The sequence below is a fragment of the Rhinoderma darwinii genome, chromosome 11 (assembly GCF_050947455.1).
Source record: "Rhinoderma darwinii isolate aRhiDar2 chromosome 11, aRhiDar2.hap1, whole genome shotgun sequence".
In the NCBI taxonomy this organism is placed as follows: domain Eukaryota; kingdom Metazoa; phylum Chordata; class Amphibia; order Anura; family Rhinodermatidae; genus Rhinoderma; species Rhinoderma darwinii.
Genome location: NC_134697.1, coordinates 61,730,860 through 61,750,432, shown reverse-complemented (window position 1 = coordinate 61,750,432; position 19,573 = coordinate 61,730,860). Strand labels below are relative to the sequence as shown.

The following is a 19,573-nucleotide window of genomic DNA, read 5'->3' as shown; positions in this document are numbered from 1 at the left end:
CGCGTCAAAACACGCTTGGGGTGCAAAATTACTTTAAAAAAACCAGAGCAGATTTTTTCCAGGCAGAATTTTCTGCCTGCAAAAAACAGTGTGATCAGGGCCGTACAGTGAAGCAAACAACTCCACACAATGGTAATAAAGTTTTTTTTACATCATTTACCGTAAACGTATGTAAGTCTCTCTCTGTCTCCAAACCTCACAACTTTCAAGTATCGCAAAGAGGGACAACCGATGCTGTGCAAGTAGTACAGCAATTTCTTTTCCTTTTAAGCCACGCCTCTAACCCCGCCAAATCCCATCCCATACACACCCAGTTCAGCCCACATAGTATCATGCTCCCATTGTGCCACCCCACACTATAATGCCCACATAGAACCCCCCACACAGTATAATGCCCCTACAGCTTCCCCCCACAAAGTATAATGCCCCATAGTGCCTCCCACACAGTAGAATACCAAATAGCTGCCCCCATACAGTGTAATGCCCTCTAGCTGCCCCCATACAATATAATGCCCCCATAGATGCATCTAAAGCCAACACAGATGCCCCCCATACAGTATAATGCCCACACAAATTCCAACATACAGCATAATGCCCCCATACAGTAGAATGCCCCCACAACTGCCCCATACAATATAATGCCCCCTTAGTCACCCCTAGTGCTAGTGCCCACATAGATAGTGCCACACACAGTGACCATGTAGATAGCGCCAGTATCCCCTGTAGACAGTGCCACCCCCCCTCTAGGAGTGGAATCCCTGGCCAGAGTGTCAGCAACATACTGGCAGGGGATTCCGCTCCAGGATCAGCCCCTAACGTCACTGTCCGTATATGGATAGTGATGCCAGGGGCTTCTCCACAAGCAGAATCCCCGGCCACAGCAAGGCTGATCCTCTGGCTGGGGATTCAGTTTCTAGATGGAGCCTCAATGGCACTATCTATATGGGCATTGTGGCACCATATTGGCACCATCTACAGAGAGAGGAAACAGTGTCCGGGACAAAGCAAAAGGAGGGGGCATGTATGCCGCAAGAGTAGGGGGGTAGGCAGTGGGACCAGAAGCGGATGCTCAGGGAACATCTGCCTGGCCCAATGCCTGTACATGTAAACGATGGCAAGCCGTGCCTTGGCTCAGCCTGAAGTACAGGCTGGGCTGAGGCATGGAACGTGACAGGAAGTTAAAAATTCACATACGGTGCGGTCATGTGACCATATTCCAGACCTCAGAAACCCTTGGACCTTGAAAAAGCAATTATATTAGAAAAGGACTTGTAATAGGCATATTAATGCATAATTAAAAATTAAAATGATTCCTGGCCAACCTCTTTAATTATTGCTTGTGTCAAAGTAAAAATATTTTGCACGTTCAAGGCGATAGGCATGTTGTGTAACTCAAATGCACTCAAATTAATTTTTCCCCCCATTTTCCGAATGTGGCAATAAAAAGCAGGTGTGGTTTAGTAGAAGGGGCATGGCCTCTGCCGGAATAACAGATTTACCATAATTTACGCCAGTAGCTGGGATAAATTATGGCCCAAATATAATATATTCCCCCCATTCTACGTGTAATAGAGGATCAAACATAGTGAAGCACAGCAGCTCGATGGAGATAGTTATAATGGGTAAACGCGAGACATCATATGGTATCATATAGTAAAATGTCTATACAAAGAATCAGCGATATCAACAACGTTAGAAGGGCCCATCCCGATCCATGGTTTTGTCATCCCAGAGAACAGATGGTTAGGCAAGCTAGGGGGTATTAAAAAAAATAAAAACACACTTCAGAAGCCCAATAATACAGACCACCAAAAGGCCATGTATTCACTCCACTAGCATGAATGATTTAGCAATCCTATGATTCAAATTATTTTGATCGTGGATAGCCAGACAACGGTTATACGGAGTGCGAGGAAACTTGACAGTAGCGGTAGAGTGCGAGTAGAGAGTCTTTAAAGCCATTAAAACACTGTTAAAACAGTGAGCCCTTTGAGCAAACAAAGTAGTGAACATGAATAGCCCCAACAGGCAAGTGAACAATTTTCAGAATCTAAGCTTAATAATATCTAGTCTCAAATGTACCACATAAAGCCCACAAGAGTTACACATTGCCTGAACTGAAGTTACTAATGGCATAACTTACTAATGGAATCAACTAAAATACCTGTTCAAATAAGGTCATTGCAAACTTCTGATGAGAAATACAATGCTGGGCAGTGCAGATATCTTCTTTGGATTCATCTGCGATGTGAATGTGGAGGCGAATCAGAAGATTTTCCTACAAATTGAAAAAAATTAAAAATAAAAATAATTCTTCTAGTAAACTAGAATCAGAATTATATCATTCAAAATCACAAAAGGAAGAATTGGTCAACCTTCATGTTAAAATAACCCTAGACTACAAAACTTCTAAGCTGACCATAGCAACTATTATAGCATAGAGGTAAAAAATAAATAAATAATTATATATATATATCATATGCGGTGGATTGATCGATAATTAAAAATTGTCTTCTGTATAAATGTGAATTTTATCTGCCTTGAGGAGAGCAAACCATAAGACAACAGAATATCATATTAATGTAATGAATAACAAAAATATTTCACCAAACAGAAGAAAAATAAATAAAAATAAAAGGCAGTGCGACCATTTCGACCTTGTGGCTGAGCAGCCAGAACTCTGAATACTAGTATAACCCAAAAAGGAGCAGTTGGTGATCATTTATTGTAACGATTATTGAGCAATTAGGCTTTTTCATTGCATGATATAATTTTTTCCACAAAAAAAAAAAAAATATATATATAGTATAAAAACTACAAAGGGTGAACAGAAAAAAAAATACTAAAATAATTAACTTACAAAACATTCTGCTGCATCATCCATAATACCCAGTTGAAAACGTTGTTCGTCTTGGAAGGTCTTGGCAAGGGCACTGCGGAGGGCATCTGATGGTAACACCTTCTCACTGCTACACTGAAACTGGTTGAATATCCCCTGTGTAGACAACAAATTTTAAAATTGACATGACCCATAAAAAGATTGCATTGCAGCATTCCAAACATAAATCAAAGAGACAAATGTTACACAAAATTGTGCAGAGGAGCTCAAACTTACAACGATCATACCAGACAACAAAAAATAAATAAAAAGGGGCCAAGTTCACACAGGACGCTTGCTGTTTTTGGTGTACACTTTGGTCAAATGTGCAATGAACAGAAATAGGAACTAGAAATGAATAACTTATGTCACCGCTACATCCTCTACAAGTATCATTTTTAAATGAATGGATTAGTGGCTTCACATCCAAACCTTGAAATGCACACCTTAGCATCAACAAAAAACATTTTGATAAGGGACAATCGCCATGTAGCCTTCACATAACACTCCTGACAAATCCATTACTCCTCCTCTTTATCTCATTTTCATATTATGTGTCAAACGTTAATCAGTGCAGGAATCAGCCAGCAATAATAGTGTTCCATCAGATGGAGAACTGAAAACTGCTCTTAGGAGTAAGAATTCCATATATATTCCCAGATAAGGACTCCTAGGGACTACAACTGAGGCGGCGGTAGTTCTTTTAAATATATATATATTTTTTTTAACTGCTGTTTCTGTACCTTGAAGGTTGATCGGTGTGAATATATCACTATGTGTGATACACGTCCTTCAAGTCACGTACAAGGACACGGCTTTAGCCTCCTCCGTGACAACCCACAAGCGTTGAACATTATGCTCTGGCCACAACGTTTTAGCAGGAAAAAAACCTCAGGATAACGCTCGGTTTAGGAGTTTTCGGTGCATGTTTTTACTATCATAGTGTCACTTGGCCTGATAAAGATGCTGGTTCATCGTTGAAACGTGTAGTCTTTTACAATAAATTATTAATTTTTGTATTTCAAAACACTGGAACTTCTTCTACCTTTATTACCAGCAGCACCGTTTATGGTCCACCCATTTTTTTCTTCCTGCAAATCAAGCGCAGTGATACTGTGGTTATTAGACCAGGTATTGGTACTTTAGGCAGTGTGGGCAGGTGCCAAGTCCTTCTGCAAAATGAAATCAGCATCTCCATAAAGCTGGTCAGCAGAGGGAAGCATGAAGTGCTCTAAAATTTCCTGGTAGACGCTGCGCTGACTCTGGACTTGATATAACACAGTGGACCAACACCAGCAGATGACATGGCCCCCAAACCATCACTGACTGTGGAAACTTCACACTGGACCGCAAGCAACTTGGATTGAGCCCCTACACTCCTCCTCCAGACTCTGGGACCTTGATTTCCAAATGAAATGCAAAATTTACTTTCATCTGAAAACGTGTCTTTGGACCTCTGAGCAACAGACCCGAACTTTTAAAGGCTTAGGAAACCTTTGCAGGTGTTGTGTTGATTAGCTGATTAGAGTGTCACACCATGAGTCTACAATCTTCAAATTTTCGGAGACACCAAATTTTGGGTTTTCATTAACTGTTAGCCATAATCATCAACATTAAAAGAAAAAAAAGCTGGAAATAGATCACACTTTGTGTAATGAATCTATATAATGTGTAAGTTTCCCTTTTTGAATTGAATTACTGAAATAAATTGACTTTTTGATGATATTCTAATTCATTGAGAAGGACTAGTATATATATATATATATATATATATATATATATATATATATATATACACACATACATATATATATATATATATTTTTACACACACACTTTTTTTTTAATTTTTTTACTTTAACCGGTTATCTGTGTGATTTTCTAATAAATAAATTATTTCACTGCTGGTTCCCATACTGCAAGATGAGACTGTACTAAGGATCACACAAATACCAAATACGATGCCTATCAAATAAAAAAAATCTGCAGGCCTCTACTGAGCCTAAAGCTCTGTGTAAAATTGCAGCATGATCTATTCCGTGTGATGTAACAGAGGTATTCTTTCCTAGATGCATTGCTTTCAGGGAAGAATATGGCCCCATGGAGGCATAGTGATGAATCGATGATCATGGATATCTTGTATAGGACATAGTGTTTGAGGATAGAGGAAGTCATTGGTTGCTAGGTAGTAGTCAGCCATCACAACATGCAGAAGGGGGAAACTTGAGTGGAAAACACACATCAGCATGTTGAAAGATACTTGTTCGGTATTAAATTATAGAAAGGTGGTTTTCCCAAGTGAAGTTTTTAGTCACTGGTAATTTGGGTGGGTGGGGGGGTCATGTGGCATTTTGGGTTAACGCACGGTGCCTTTTTGGCTCCCGTATTCAGTATGTTTCAAGTGTTTTTTGTTGTATATACGATGACAAACAAAACATCCTGTAATATTGTGCTAATATCCCTTCCTGGTGTAACTGAATAAAGCCAAAAATAGTATGGCCCCTAGTAATACACAGATAGATGTTTTTTTATTTTATTTTGTTTTTGCTAAAAGACTATTTTCACCAGAAGCTTTGCACATTTAGGCTATGTTCACACGGGGTATTTTGCAGAGTTTTTTGACGCGGAAACCGCGTTGCAAAACTCGGCAAAAACGGCCCGAGAACGCCTCCCATTGATTTCAATGGGAGGCGTCGGAATCTTTTTCCCGTGAGCAGTAAAACTGCCTCGCGGGAAAAAGAAGCGACATGCCCTATCTTCGGGCGCTTCCGCCTCTGACCTCCCATTGACTTCAATGGGAGGCAGGAGAAAGGGTATTTCTCGCTGTTTTATGCCCGCGGCGCTCAATGGCCGCGGGCGAAAAACGGCGCGATAATCGCCGCGAAAATCGGCGTGCAGGGAGAGGAATATCTGCCTCAAAGTTCCAAACGGAATTTTGAGGCAGATATTCCTCCCCCAAAATACTCCGTGTGAACATAGCCTAAAGCAAATGACAGAGGACATTACTTTGCCTAATGTGTCTGTATATAAATAAATCAGTTTAATGGGCACAGAGTTTTTGCCTTCACAAACCAGAAACATCCATTTAGAAAATTAGTGGGTATGGGCAAACATTCTTTCAGCCATTGTTTTAGATCTTAAGGAAGACATTTGGATTAATTTTCTGCCACGTTTTAATGAACACACAGCAAAGAGGTAAAATGAAAGATTTCCCCCAAAAGACTTGTGGTTCATATTTACCTCTGAACTTTGTAACAGCATGGGTGGGGGGGGTGAAATATAATAATAAATTAGCCACAAGCCGATGAACAAAAACGTTACTTTCGCATAACGGCCATTTTAGTTTTTACAATAAATTGTGGCTTCCATAATTTGAGAGCAATATAAACTTGGTTTAAGAGCCACCCACATGTTATGATGGCCCTTGATCGCTTCTCTATGTGAGTTAGAAAAATTTAGAACCATGTAGGGGTAATAATCACCAATATCCACAAAGGGCTCTCCAAATATGTATATCGATTGGATCGGCTCAATGCTCAAATCAACATCTGAATGGACTTTGAATAATGCTCCCAAGTACAGTTTTCTTTCCGAACTCGAAACCATGCTGACAGGTCAAACGAGACTGCCGATTCCCAGAGTCCTTACAACTTGTTAATAATCTATGCCCAACAGCAGGCCTGGAAGTCAAAAGGTGACCTCGACCCATCTCATGTGGCTCTTGAGGCAAGTAAAAGCCTGTTCACATCAGCGTTGTAAATGAAAAGTTAAAAAAAAAAAAAAAAAAAAAACACCTTTTCCAATTTCCCCCTAGAGCATAGTAAAAAAAATAAAAATAAAACATAATTGGTATCGCCGCATCCGTAAAAGTCTGAACGATTACAATATATCATTATTTAACCCGCACGGCGAACACCGTAAAAAAAAATAAAACTAGTAAAACGCCAGAATGTCTATTTTTTTGATCACCTCATCTCCCACAAAAAAATGAAATAAAAAAAAAAAAGTGATCAAACCGTCGCATGTAGACTAAAATGGTATTATTAAAAACTACAGCAAAAAATAAGCCCTCATACCACTTAATCGACGGAAAAATAAAAAAGTTATGGCTCTCGGAATTTGGCGACACAAAATAAAAAATTTTTACACTTAGGTTTTTACTTGTAAAGGTAGTAAAATATAGAAAAAAAACAATTTATATTTGGTATCGCCGTAATCGTATTGACCCACAGAATAAAATGAACATGTTTTAATAGCACAGTCAATTCCGTAATAACTACACGCAAAAAAACAATGGAGGAATCGCTGTTTTTTTTTTTTCATTTTCTACCCCACAAATTTTTTTCCCGTTTCCTAGTACATTATATGGCACAATAAATGGTGCTATGAAAAACTACAACTCGTCCCGCAAAAATCAAGCCCTCATAGGACTATAAAATCGACTAAAAAATAAAAAGTTATGGCTTTTGGAAGGTGGGGATCAAATAAACGGAAATAAAAATCTGAAAAAGGGCTGCGGCGGGAAGGGGCTAATAAAGTTTGTAATAAATAAAAATCCCAGGTAAAAAAAAAGAAAAAGAAAAAACAAACCCACTTTTTCCCCCTTAAAAAATACTTCATTATGAAAAAAAAAAAAAAAAAGTTATAGCTCTTTGTTTGAATGAGACGATGGAAAAACTTAAAGAAAATTGCTTGGTCAATAGGGTTTAAAATACCTTTGATATTAAGGGGTTAAATCTATAAGAAGTTGAAAACAACCATGAGATATGCAATTATGATGCAGCAGCTAAAGAGTCCAATTATCTTTAATCGTCAAATCTTTTATACCTTGTGTTACATACCAGCATCCAAGGCTGGCCGCATTTCCAGCATAGTTTCGACATCTACTGCTTTGTATTTGTGATTAGTCAGGCAGGTAACGCTCCGCTAGCATTCAGTGCATGGATTTCATTCCATGACCACCATTCTGATCAAATGTATTCACCTACTTACAATAGATTCCGTTTTTAGGTCGCCTCATATCTGATAAGATTTCCAAGATACTGTAAAAACCTATTCCTTCCGCAAAACTCATTAACGGTTAGGTGTGTGATGATTAATTCCTGCGACAATCTGATTGAAAGTAGGTCAGCGCAGCACAGTGAATGTTTTGTATTAAAAACAGTCTATTTTAAAAGAAAGCCCTTACCATTACCAAGTATCATCTGATCAGTCAATTCTGATGACTGGTCGCCCCTTCCTCCATGTAGACATCATCTGCTTTCTAGACTTCTGCTCCCTTATCCCAATATTACTGAGTCAATTCAATTTCTAATTGGCTTTAGTAAGCTGCAGGGAGTGGATGTAAACTTACGCCAATTTTAGAATTCTATAGACCGATGCATTTGTGAGGGCAATGGTTCACCCAAGTCCCCTTGAGAGCAGAATAGTAATTTTGGGGTATAAAATTGGCATTTGGTTACATTTTTTCACCACTATGTTTACCCCATTTACCGTTCTTCAACAATAGTACATTACCTTTGTTGTACAGGCACTTTTCGGTGATCCCAAATATGTATGATTTTCATGTTTTGTAATATTTAATTAAAAAAAAGTTTATTGAAACAAACATTTTTTTTCGCATTTAGGCCCTGTTCAGAGAGGAATTTGCAGGCAGAAAAAATCTGCCTCAAAATTCCTTTAGGAATTTGCAGATTTTGACCTGCCTGCACTTTCTTGCCATGGTTTTTGCAGCGTTTTTTTGCCCACTGTTCGGGTACATGCGCACACAAACTCAAAAACGTCTGAAAATACGGAGCTGTTTTCAAGGGCAACAGCTCCTGATTTTCAGACGTTTTTTTAAGCCATTCATTTCAATGAGAGGTCAGAGGAAGAACCACGAAAGAAAGAGAAAGACACTTTTTTACCACGAGCAGCTAAAAACCGCCACGGAAAAAAACGCCTCCGCCTCTCATTGAAATCAATGGAAGGTGGTTTTGGCCATTTTTTGGCGCTGATTCGGACGTCGTTTCCGCGTCAAAGAAACTCTGTGTGAACTCGGCCTTACTTAATTTTAGTAAGGGGTTAAACGTTGAGGATTTTTCTACAACCCTAGCTATTGCAACAAGATTGCAGCTGTTGCACTACAATGGGTGACCACGCAGACACAACTACTGCTATTAGTATCCTCTTGGATCCTTTTATTTTCTGCAGTATTCGATTGATGTGGATAGAGCCTGAATCTATTCAGGCATCACACTAATGCACTGCATGTTCACACGCAAACTCAAAAACGTCTGAAAAATACGGAGCGGTTTTCAAGGGAGAACAGCTCCTGATTTTCAGAAGTTTTTTAAGCAAACTCGCGTTTTTCGTGCCATTTTTGGAGCGGTTTTTCTATTGAGTCAATGAAAAACTGCTCCAAAAACGGCTCAAAAAGTGACATGCACTTCTTTTTCGCCGGCGTTTAACGCAGACGGTTTTCAAAACGGCCACGTAAAAAAATGGCCCGTTGGAACAGAACGCCGTTTTTTTTCATTGAAATCAACGGGCAGATGTTTGGAGGCGTTCTGCTTCAGATTTTTCGGCCGCTTACGGCCCAAAAAATGCCGAAAATAAGCTGTGTGAACACACCCTTATGTTTAGGCCTCCTTCATATGCTTAGAATTTTTAATATGAGTTTTTTGGTGACATTTTCTATTTAGTGCCTATTTGTCCTATATAAAAACCTATGAAAAAAAATAAAAAATAAAAAGACGCCATACGGTGTACCTACAAAATGCTGTATTTGGGGGGGGGGGGGGTGGAGCAAAAAAAAAAAAACACCAGACCCCAATGCTGGTTATGTAGAATCTCTCATTTAATTATAGCCTCTAAAGTACTATCTGACCGCAGAGGGCCAGGACGCGCCAATTTTCAAATCAATCACTTGAATCTGGTATATAACTCCTGCTCTGCTTCTCCTTGCCAGAGCAATTTGGTTACCTTAGTGTTTCCTATCTCGTTGAAATCTTGTCCACCAACCTTCTGGGCAGTTTTTGACCATCCATGCCTGCCCTATTGCTACGTTTACCGTTATGAACCTCTGCCGCCTGTCCCGACTTCTAGCTATGTTTATCGCGTTGAACCTCTGCAGCCTGCCCAGACAAATTCCTGGACGACAAGGAAGGTTCTCACCGCCCCCTGCTGGCACTACTATAGCCCTATCCTAGGGCTGTTATGCCGCTGCTATGACCAGCTGGTTGCCATAAATTCATGATTCCAGCTAGACAAAACATATCCAATTTAAAATAAAATCAGACATCAGGGATGGAAAACAAATTATTTAAACACGTATGATACAGGCACTCACCATGGGTAACAGAAGGAAGGAAAGACGTGTAAGGCTACATTCACATGACCGTGAAAAACAGCCGTGCGACAAGCGTTTCTTTAGCGCCCATCACACACCCGTTTTCAAAACAACGTAGTTCTGTGGCTGTACTCACACGGCTGTTTTTTTTTTTTTAACGGGCCGTGAATACTGGCCATCACAAAATAGGACGTCCTATTTTTGGCCATTTTCACTTCCAGACGGCCCCCATAGAAGTCAATGAATCAGTTTTTAATGGCCGTTTTTCAGGAATCAATCCTTGTGGCGGCCGTTAAAAACAGATCCTGGCCAAGAGGACTCCCAGGGCACAGCGCTACTTTAAGCATTGAGCCCGGGGAAGCCCTTGATGTCACTGCCGGAATCCCCGGCCTGAGCAGTGGACAGACACGTCAGGTGATCCTCCTTGAGCGGAATCCCCGGCCAGAGCGTTGGCAATGCTCTGGCTGAGGATTCCGCTCCTACAGGGAGCCCCAATGGGGGGGGTTGTCTGGCAATATCTACAGGGGGACGGGGACGGTGCCATCTATATGGGGAGTGTCGTGTGGCACCATGTACTTGGGTACTGTGTGTGGCACTATCTACGTTGTCACTGTGGCGCTATCTACCTGGGTACTGTGGCACTATCTACGTGGACATTATCTACAGTGGGCACTGTGACACTACCTACAGGGGCATTACGGCACTATCTACATGGGCATGGGTGTTTTCAGGGGGTTTGGACAAAAAAAAAAAACCCTGACAAATTAAATTTTTAACAGCCATGAAAAACAGATGACAAATGGCCAATAAAAAAAACGGACAGACGGACTGGAAATGGATGAAAACTTCGAGACACACCGATGCAGAACGGCCATGAAAAACTGACCGTTGATCAGTTTTTAATGGCCATTTTTTTCACTGTCGTGTGAATGTGGCCTAAATAGCAAATTTAACAGTAACACAAATGTTCAATGTATAACACCACAGTATCAACAAGAAGTTAAACTAGATAATACATTAAAAAGTCAGTAAGATGATATTGCATGATAAAAACCTAATCATTTACTATCATATTATATAACAAAGAAATATAAAAATCAGTTTAAGAATGTGATTACCATACCACAGATATTATTGGTAAATAAACAAAAATAGAAGTGTTTGTAATGAAAAAATTATTGTATTGTATGTACTTTGATTGTGATCATAAATGTCCTCTAGAAATAAATTATTGTATAGTATAACCTACCTTGAGTGCACAGAATATGCAGGAGTCACCCATACATTTGTGTGTGGTTAACTGGCGGAAGCTCCGGCGGAAAATATCAAGGTGCCACAAAACCTGTGAGGAGAGATCACACATTCATGTTAATACAATGGGTGTTAGACCATCGTTCTAAGCCTGTATGGCGTCACCAGTACAATTTACAAAAGGAAAAAAAAAATAACCCAATATTTAAATGTACACCTTTGGGGGATCATTTTTTTTTTTAAATAAAACTATGTTTTAGGTGATTTTAAGCAAATTTACAATTGACTAATAAAAAAAAAATACGTTTTACTTTTTAAGATGCAGGTTTTATGTATCCTATATGTATAGAAGATGTATCTGGATGTCAAAGCGGATTCTGTCAGATCACCTGGACTGACGGCTTGGCTGAAAAATAAATGCCACTATCATGTTTTCTATAGCCAATATGCGTTGTATATTTTTGACTATTACATTTTGGATTGAGCATGCTAGATGTTCTCCAACATATTTTTCTAAACGGCAGCACAAATTTTGCACCTTATGATAGTTTACTCAATAGTGCAACAGGGATTCGATATGGTTATACTTTGTTTTCTCATACACATTAATGTCAGTGTGTCTCACGATTTCTGGTGGATTAGGCAACAATCTAATGTTAATGGAGGCTATCCTGACAAGGATCGGCATGTTGGCTTTTGGCGGACAGCTACTTTAGGTGTATAAACAGCTTTATATTGTAAATGGCTTTTCTATAACTTTTTGTCATTATACTTGCTTTTTTAACACTCTACCGATTATTCTATTGCGCTTTTATTGATTGTAATGTGCTGATTACTAAACAAAATGCAATAAAAAACAAAAACAAAGATGGTATAAAAGAGAGCTATTATAACCAGCACACTTAATTTATTCATACCAAGGCAGAAATGTATAAATGACAGCTGGGTGTTACCGTTGGGGGTGTGTCCCTACACAGACTGCCAATGTCCAATCAGTGCTGACAGAGTGAGACTGTAGGGACACGCCTCTATGACAAGGGAAATCGTAACACCCAGTTGTCAATTTATTTAAAAATTTCTATCAGGTAAAACAGAGAAACAACACAATGCAGAGTTCTAACAATATACGTTCCGGAATTGTTTGTTTTTAGTAAATTGCAGAAAAAAAACAAAAAATTCAGGGAGAGGTGACGTCCTCTGTAAATACAAGCAAGTATTTACAGTGGCCAGAATTATATATTTATTTCTTTTCCTGGATGCCAGGCAGCGCTCAGTCGTGTAATTTATTCGCAGTTTGGACTCTCGAGTTAACGTTTTTACAAATTGGACAGTTTTCTCAGCTCAGGTTGACCAACTTCCTTGGAAAGTGCTACAAAATAATTTTCTCCCCCCACTTACTGTTAAGTATAGTCACATACAGAAGAAATAATGCAGAGCTCCAAAAGCCACAGCAAAAAAAAGGTGTGTTTTGACATGCGTTTTTTGACAGTTTTCCCTACAATTGTGAGGTACAAATAGAAAAAATTTTTTAATATATTGAAAACCATGACTGTAATTACAGGAAAACCGCAACAAAAACTGCATATAAAGTAATTGTTTTTTTCTGGTGCGGTCATGGGGTGGCTCTCTGTTGCGCCCCTATTGCTGAATGTGAACATACCAGATCGGTGATCAGAATAAGTTTACGGGTAGGATATTACCATTGCAGGTTTACTGGGCTATTACATAAAACGGCACAAAAATAAAAAAAATTGTGTACCGTTTGGTTAATAGCCGCTAAGAAACAATATCGCAGACTACTAGTTAGTACTCTGGACAGCGTAATAGACAACAAAAACACCGCCCACAGAGAAAGAGCGGCGTTACCGCCCCTTTGGCTAGTATTGCCTCATTTGCATATTTAGAAATGAGCTCATAACTTTTTAAAATCATGAATGTTTTGGGACACAATTTTTCACTGGAATGATCAGATTAGTAATGCCCAATGGCCTAACTAAGCCAGTGACAGATCCTCTAAGAAAACAATAGAATTTAAAAAGGGAGTCAGAATCACTTAAAGTATTCTGGGTTTCTGATGGTCTTCAAAGAACTCTCGGAAATGTTGTAATACACTTACCAGTATTCTTCAGCCCCGGCAGACTATATCACCATCCGATGTGAATACTAGGCCGAAGTGGTACTTTGTCCATACAGACACAACATCCCGCAGCAGCCATTGGACGTTAACTCACTAAGGGTATGTTCACAATGCCGAAATAGCCGTAAATGAGCTCAAAATCGGCAAAAAAGAACGCCTCCAAACATCTGCCCCTTGATTTCAATGGGAAAAACGGCGTTCTGTTCTAATGGGGCGTTTCTTTACGTGGCCGTTTTGAAAAAACGGCGCTTAAAAAGAAGTGCATGTCACTTCTTGAGACGTTTCATTGACTATAAAAAAACAGCTGCAAAAAAACGCAGCGAAAAACGGGAGTTTGCTTAAAAAAATCGGCTGAATCTCAGATGTTTTCGCTTGAAAACCGCTTCGTTTTTTTCAGATGTATTTTGTTAAGCGTGTGAACATACCCTAGTGGTGAAACGTCACTGCGGCCTAGTCTTCAAATCTGATGAAAGGTTTCTTTTGTTTCCTGGTGTTGTTTGAAAACAACCAGACACCCGGAAAATCCCTTTAAGTAATGATATAAAATCAAAAATCAAAAGATTTAAAAAAAAAAAAAACATTTAGTGACTAAACAGAAACATCTGAATGGAAAAAGACCATAAATAAATCATGTGATTCCGTTTTCTCAGAAAATACTGTGCAGTAAAATAACGGGGCCGGGAACATGACAAAAGCTGGACCACTACAAATATTTTACTTGGAATAGGGCAAACAGACTATGCAGCAGTCCTAGGTAAGCATATTCCCACAAGCTGGAACAATATTGTTTTATTGCAGGGAGTGTATTCAGAACAGCTTGTCTCTAAGAAGCTCTCCTTTCTCCAAGGTTACGCCGAAAAAAAGAGAAATATTCCAGTGGCCAACCCACTAAAGCTCAAAGCTATGCAAATAGAAATAGCATTACAGAGTCTAATTGCTGTCTTAGTCATAAAACCACGAAGGGAACACCCAGTTGATGGCTTGAAGGAAATTATATTTGGTTATTAAAATAGCAGTGACATTAAGAATTATCCAAGATTCAGCTGCAGAAGTCTGCGATTTAACGGAGGATTTCTGATGCAGATTATCTATGGCCGCACATCAGAAATAGTGATAGACTTGCCGTTATATTTTTTTTCCTTTACCAACAAAATGAGGATTAGAACAACAAAAAGAGAATAGAGGTATAAAAGGAAACCTCTCGTCGTTGGATCCAATCTTGGTCTACACTTGCACCTCAGCTAGGTGTGGGAGGCCGTCAATGGCAAATCTCTTTCTTTAGGGCAGAACTTCATGTCGATTATCTGTGTTATAATACTAGATAGTCTTTTATGTTATGTTAATCTTTAGGTCTGTCTGTGTGCGTTGCGTTAGGAATCGGTGTGATTTACGAGTGGCATGCGTTTTCCACGCACTCGCAAAGCACTTTTTTTTTCAAAGGAATTGATGCGTAAATCACGCATCGCACACGGATGTGATAACGCACCAATATAGGACATGCAGAGAGTTTGACGCAGCAGACTCTCGCTGTGTGAAAACTCCTGCATGTGTGAACGGCCCCATTGAAATCAATGGGTCCGTGTGCTGTGCGTGATTTCCATGCGCAGCACACACGCGAAATTCATGTTCGTGCGAATGTGCCCTTAGTGGTTGCCTTTAAGTATATTCAATTAATTGTGAACTCCATGAGGAGTCCCAGATCTTACTTAACCTTGCCCAATCAGACGCGTCCATTGTAGACTTAATTAAAGCAGGAAGTGTTCTCGGTAATATGGCTCAATGAGAAGCAGGGTGATTAATTTACATAGTGCATACTACATTGTAATCCCAATCAGCACTTTCATGGGTTGTCCCAATCTAATCGTCGGGAGGAGTCCTAAAGTATACTTGAGACAGAAGGTAGCGACTTATCCCCCTGTATAGGCATATAGTGGGATACGTCGCTCGAAGTCCCCGGACACAGCACTACTTGAAGCGCTGTGCCTGGGGGAGCCCCTGACGTCACTGTCCATATAAGGGTCTGTTCACACGGTTAACAAAATATGGAGCTGTATTCAATGGAAAACCGCTCCTGATTTTCAGCCATTTTTTTAAATCAAACTAGCGTTTTTCGCTGCGGTTTTTTTATGGCCGTTTTTGGAGCTGTTTTTCTATAGAGTCAATGAAAAACAGCTCCAAAAACAGCTCAAGAAGCGACATGCACTTCTTTTTACAGGGCGTCTTTTTACATGCCGTTTTTTGAAAATGAGGCGTAAAAAAAACGCCCCGTCAGAACAGAACGCCGTATTTCCCATTGAAATCAATGGGCAGATGTTCGTAGGCGTTCGGCTTCCGATTCTTCTGCCGCTTTTTCGGGACGTTTACGGACCAAAAAAAACTGCTGAAAATAGCCTGTGTGAACATACCCCAAGACGTCACTGTCGATGTAGAGACGTGTGTAAATTCACCTATAAATTTGTAAAAGGCATTTTTTTTTTTAATATGGAGAAAAAAATAAAATCTAACTAAATAAGCCCACAAGTCCATTTGGGAACCCAATACAGAGTGAGTGCCTAGCACATCAGTTTAGTAATCACAATAGAGTGCTCAATATTGCCCTAAAAAATAAAAACATTTACAGTGAATGTCCCAATTTCTTTTTCATATCCAACAGAATCATTCTAGAAGTGTTTGCAATTGTTGCTAAATTTTGACCAAAGATTTCTTGACTGCTTTGCCCATTCTCAAAAAAAAATATCACTGAGCAGGCATAGACCAGGTTTTCATCCCTACTGCATTCATGTACAGAACCACTGTCCAGGTTCTATAGAATAGAGAGAATTTACACAACCTCTGAGAAACAGTCAGTCACAAAGTATAACTCAGACATATGCCATCCAACATCTCAGGACAAGCCTGTTGATGCGGGTAGTTAAAGAAAGGACCATCAGTCATCTAGGAGTCTATGGCTGGTATATCAGGTACAGTAAGTATGGCTGACAAACTTTGGTAATCACAGACTTTACAGAAAAGCTTACTGAAAGCTTATGTGATTAAAACTGCATATAGATTTCTTTATTATATACCTGGCAATTACGGTGTTCCTATATCGCTCTAATGCCGCAGAGATCCAAAACATCCGATCACAGAATACAACTGCCATGCAATTTTGCATAGAATATGTATTTTTTGTACACCCAGTTATACTGGTTAAACAGTTCACGGAGATCTCAGTACCATCAGCACTACTGTCACAGCAGCTGTCTAAAGGCAATAAAGTTCAGTTAATAATGAATCTTTGACACATGGGAGCTACTATTGCAGAACTCAGGTCATGTGGGAGAAAAATCTGTCAAACTGATGCTATTAGTAGCACACATAGTAAAAATTCAAAATGTATGTAGCTCTGGTGCATGCTGACCGCCGGAATCTCCCTCCTACCGGCGGCAATCGGCCTGTTCACCGTCGCTGGCGTCTTTCTTCCCAGGTATGCCGGCTCGCTCTGCTCCCTGCCTGCTCTCCTGTACAGTGCCCGTAGGGTGCGAGCACGTTCCTGACGTTTCTTAAAAGGGCCTGTGCGCATACCAGTAAAAAAATAAATAAAAAAAATGCGTCCCCAACCTATTCTTACATACCCAGGAATTTTAGTGACCTTGCTCCTTGCCTGAGCAAAGTTGGAAAAACCTAGTGTTATCCTGCGAAAGTTCTGTATCCTGATTCGGTTACTGGTCAGTATACCGTGCCCTCTGGGTGCTTCCAGTAATCCGGCACCAGCCTGTCTCCATTAATCCGGCACAAGCCTGTATCCTGCTACCACCAAAAAGGTACCATCTGCCTGTGTCTGCCTAGCATCTGTTTGGAAGGCAGCTACTCCTAAGGTAGCGACCTGGAAGTCTCCCCTAAGCGAAGACCAGATCCCGGTAGAGGGGGTTAAATGGTGAAGACCGGAGAGGCTGCTTCGACAACACCCTTAGAAGTGGCCCTACTCAATATGGCACAGTAGCCCAGGGGGGGCCATAAATCTGCTGGTCATTACATTGCAGTGATTGGCCATTGCGGGCACATGTTGTGACATCACTATAAGGCCTGATTCACACGAGCGCTGCGCATCTCGGACATGAAAAACTGCAGTTTTTCACGTCTGAGGTGCATCCGTGCTCAGCGCTGCGGGACGCGATGTCACGCATCCCCCATAGATGAGAGTCTATGGAGAGATGCGTGATGCGCGAAAAGAACGGACATGTCCTATTTTCCCACGGACCCTTCACACGGTCCGTTGAAACAATGGCTGTGCGAACGGCCACATTGAATTACATATGTCCCGCGGACGTTTAACACGTTCGTGTGAATCAGGCCTAAGGCTGGGTGTAACATCCACGGCCTGTCAGGACTACTCACTCCCCGATGGCCGCAGCCATGGACTGGTGAGCACTGGTCCGCATCTCCTACCCAGGAGACGTCGGTGCTCACTTCCGCTCCACACTGCTGTGTCCCATAGGGTGCATGACACGCTCGCGCTCGGCCTTAAAGGTGCGCGCACATGCTAAACATCACTAATTAGCCCATGATCACCCTGGACTTCAGTAGGACCCTGCTCTTTTGCTCATTCCCTGAGTGTGGCTTGTATTCCTCTGTTAGTCTTGCAAATGGTCCCTTAGCTGTATCCTGTTCCTGGTGTTTCTGTGCCCTGCTACCTGTAGCCCGTGCTGTATTTGTTCCTGTGCCATCTCTAGTGTTGGAGTCGTCTTGTGACGTCTACTACACCTGCTGACTTACACCACATCTGGTGTCATCTGTCACGTTTTGCATCACCTGCTGCCAAGGTCCCATCTGTTCCATTGCTACTGTCTGGACTATTACAGGTACCCTTGTGCTGGACTTTGTGTATACTTGGTACACTGTTTGGCCAGCGGCTATCCCGCTATGGTAGTGCGGCCTAGTGGGTCCACATACTCACAGATGGTGACAGTGGGGTCCCACATAGTGTAAACGCTGCAGAATTTCCGCAATGGAACTCTGTGCGGAAATTCCGCAGCATGTACAGTAGCAGCAAATGAAATGAGATTTCGCTGCAGAAGAAAAAAAAACGCACAAAAGTAGTGTGGAAAGTGTTCTGTGGTGCGTTTTATCAATTCCGCAGCATGTCAATTTATGCTGCATGTTCTGTTACGGAGATGCTGCGAGTTTGGCCCATAGACTTCAATGGGAAGCAGAAATTCTGCAACAGATTTAGGTTGTTGCAGTTTTTTTTACCGCGTTTACGCAGCGTAAACGAAGTAGAAACCGCTAGAAATCCGAAGGTGCACATATACTTTGCTATAACCAATGTGTACTACTAAATATGCAGGTAACACCGCTGCACAGGAAAAACGCAGCGTTTCTGCAGCAATATGATGGGATTTCTGCGACAGATTTACCAGCGTTTTTCTAGAGATTCTGCTGCAGGAAATCTGCAGTGTATCTGGTCTGTGGGAATATAGCCTAAGCTGTTGTTTTTTCTGGCAGCATTATGGGGCTTACTGTCGGAAAAGCTTTAGTGTTTGGTTGTGTCGACTACTTTGCATGTTATATAAACAACGAAGTGAAGGTTTTCGCTGCAGTCTCGTCAGGTGAATAAACCATTAGGCCGCCAGGTATGAACCATCTCTTTTACCAAAGTCCACTTGGGAGTAAATTATGAACATTCGTTGTACCCTAGACCACCAAAGTATGAACATCCTGTACTACCCTTGACCACCAAGGAAGGAGGCTTTTCTATTCTCACCAGAGCTAGTGATATTAACCCCTCCACAACCCTAGACCACCAGAGAAGTTTTCATTCTAATGATCATAACATTTTAAAAATAAAAATAAATAAATTATCTGAACAATCACGAGCTGAACACTCAGGTCTCATCTTATCTGGCTAAATCAGACACAGTGGGGCAGATTTACTAATACGGTGTTAAATTCAGACAGCTTAGAATTAGGCCTCATGCACACGAGTGACAGATTTAAA

General features: G+C 40.7%; 1 protein-coding gene across 7 annotated transcripts in view; it reads right to left on the bottom strand.

Moving 5' to 3' along the window:
• The window catches only part of USP54 (ubiquitin specific peptidase 54), an 86,333-nt gene that overhangs the window by 33,094 nt on the left and 33,666 nt on the right, over positions 1-19,573 (bottom strand). For all 7 annotated transcript variants that reach the window (XM_075841670.1, XM_075841667.1, XM_075841668.1 and 4 more), the window contains exons 3-5: positions 11,458-11,550; positions 2,861-2,995; positions 2,165-2,278 (exon numbers count right to left, since the gene is read on the bottom strand). In XM_075841670.1, the coding sequence (XP_075697785.1) occupies positions 2,165-2,278; positions 2,861-2,995; positions 11,458-11,550 (342 nt within the window). The remainder of the gene's footprint in view (positions 1-2,164; positions 2,279-2,860; positions 2,996-11,457; positions 11,551-19,573) is intronic.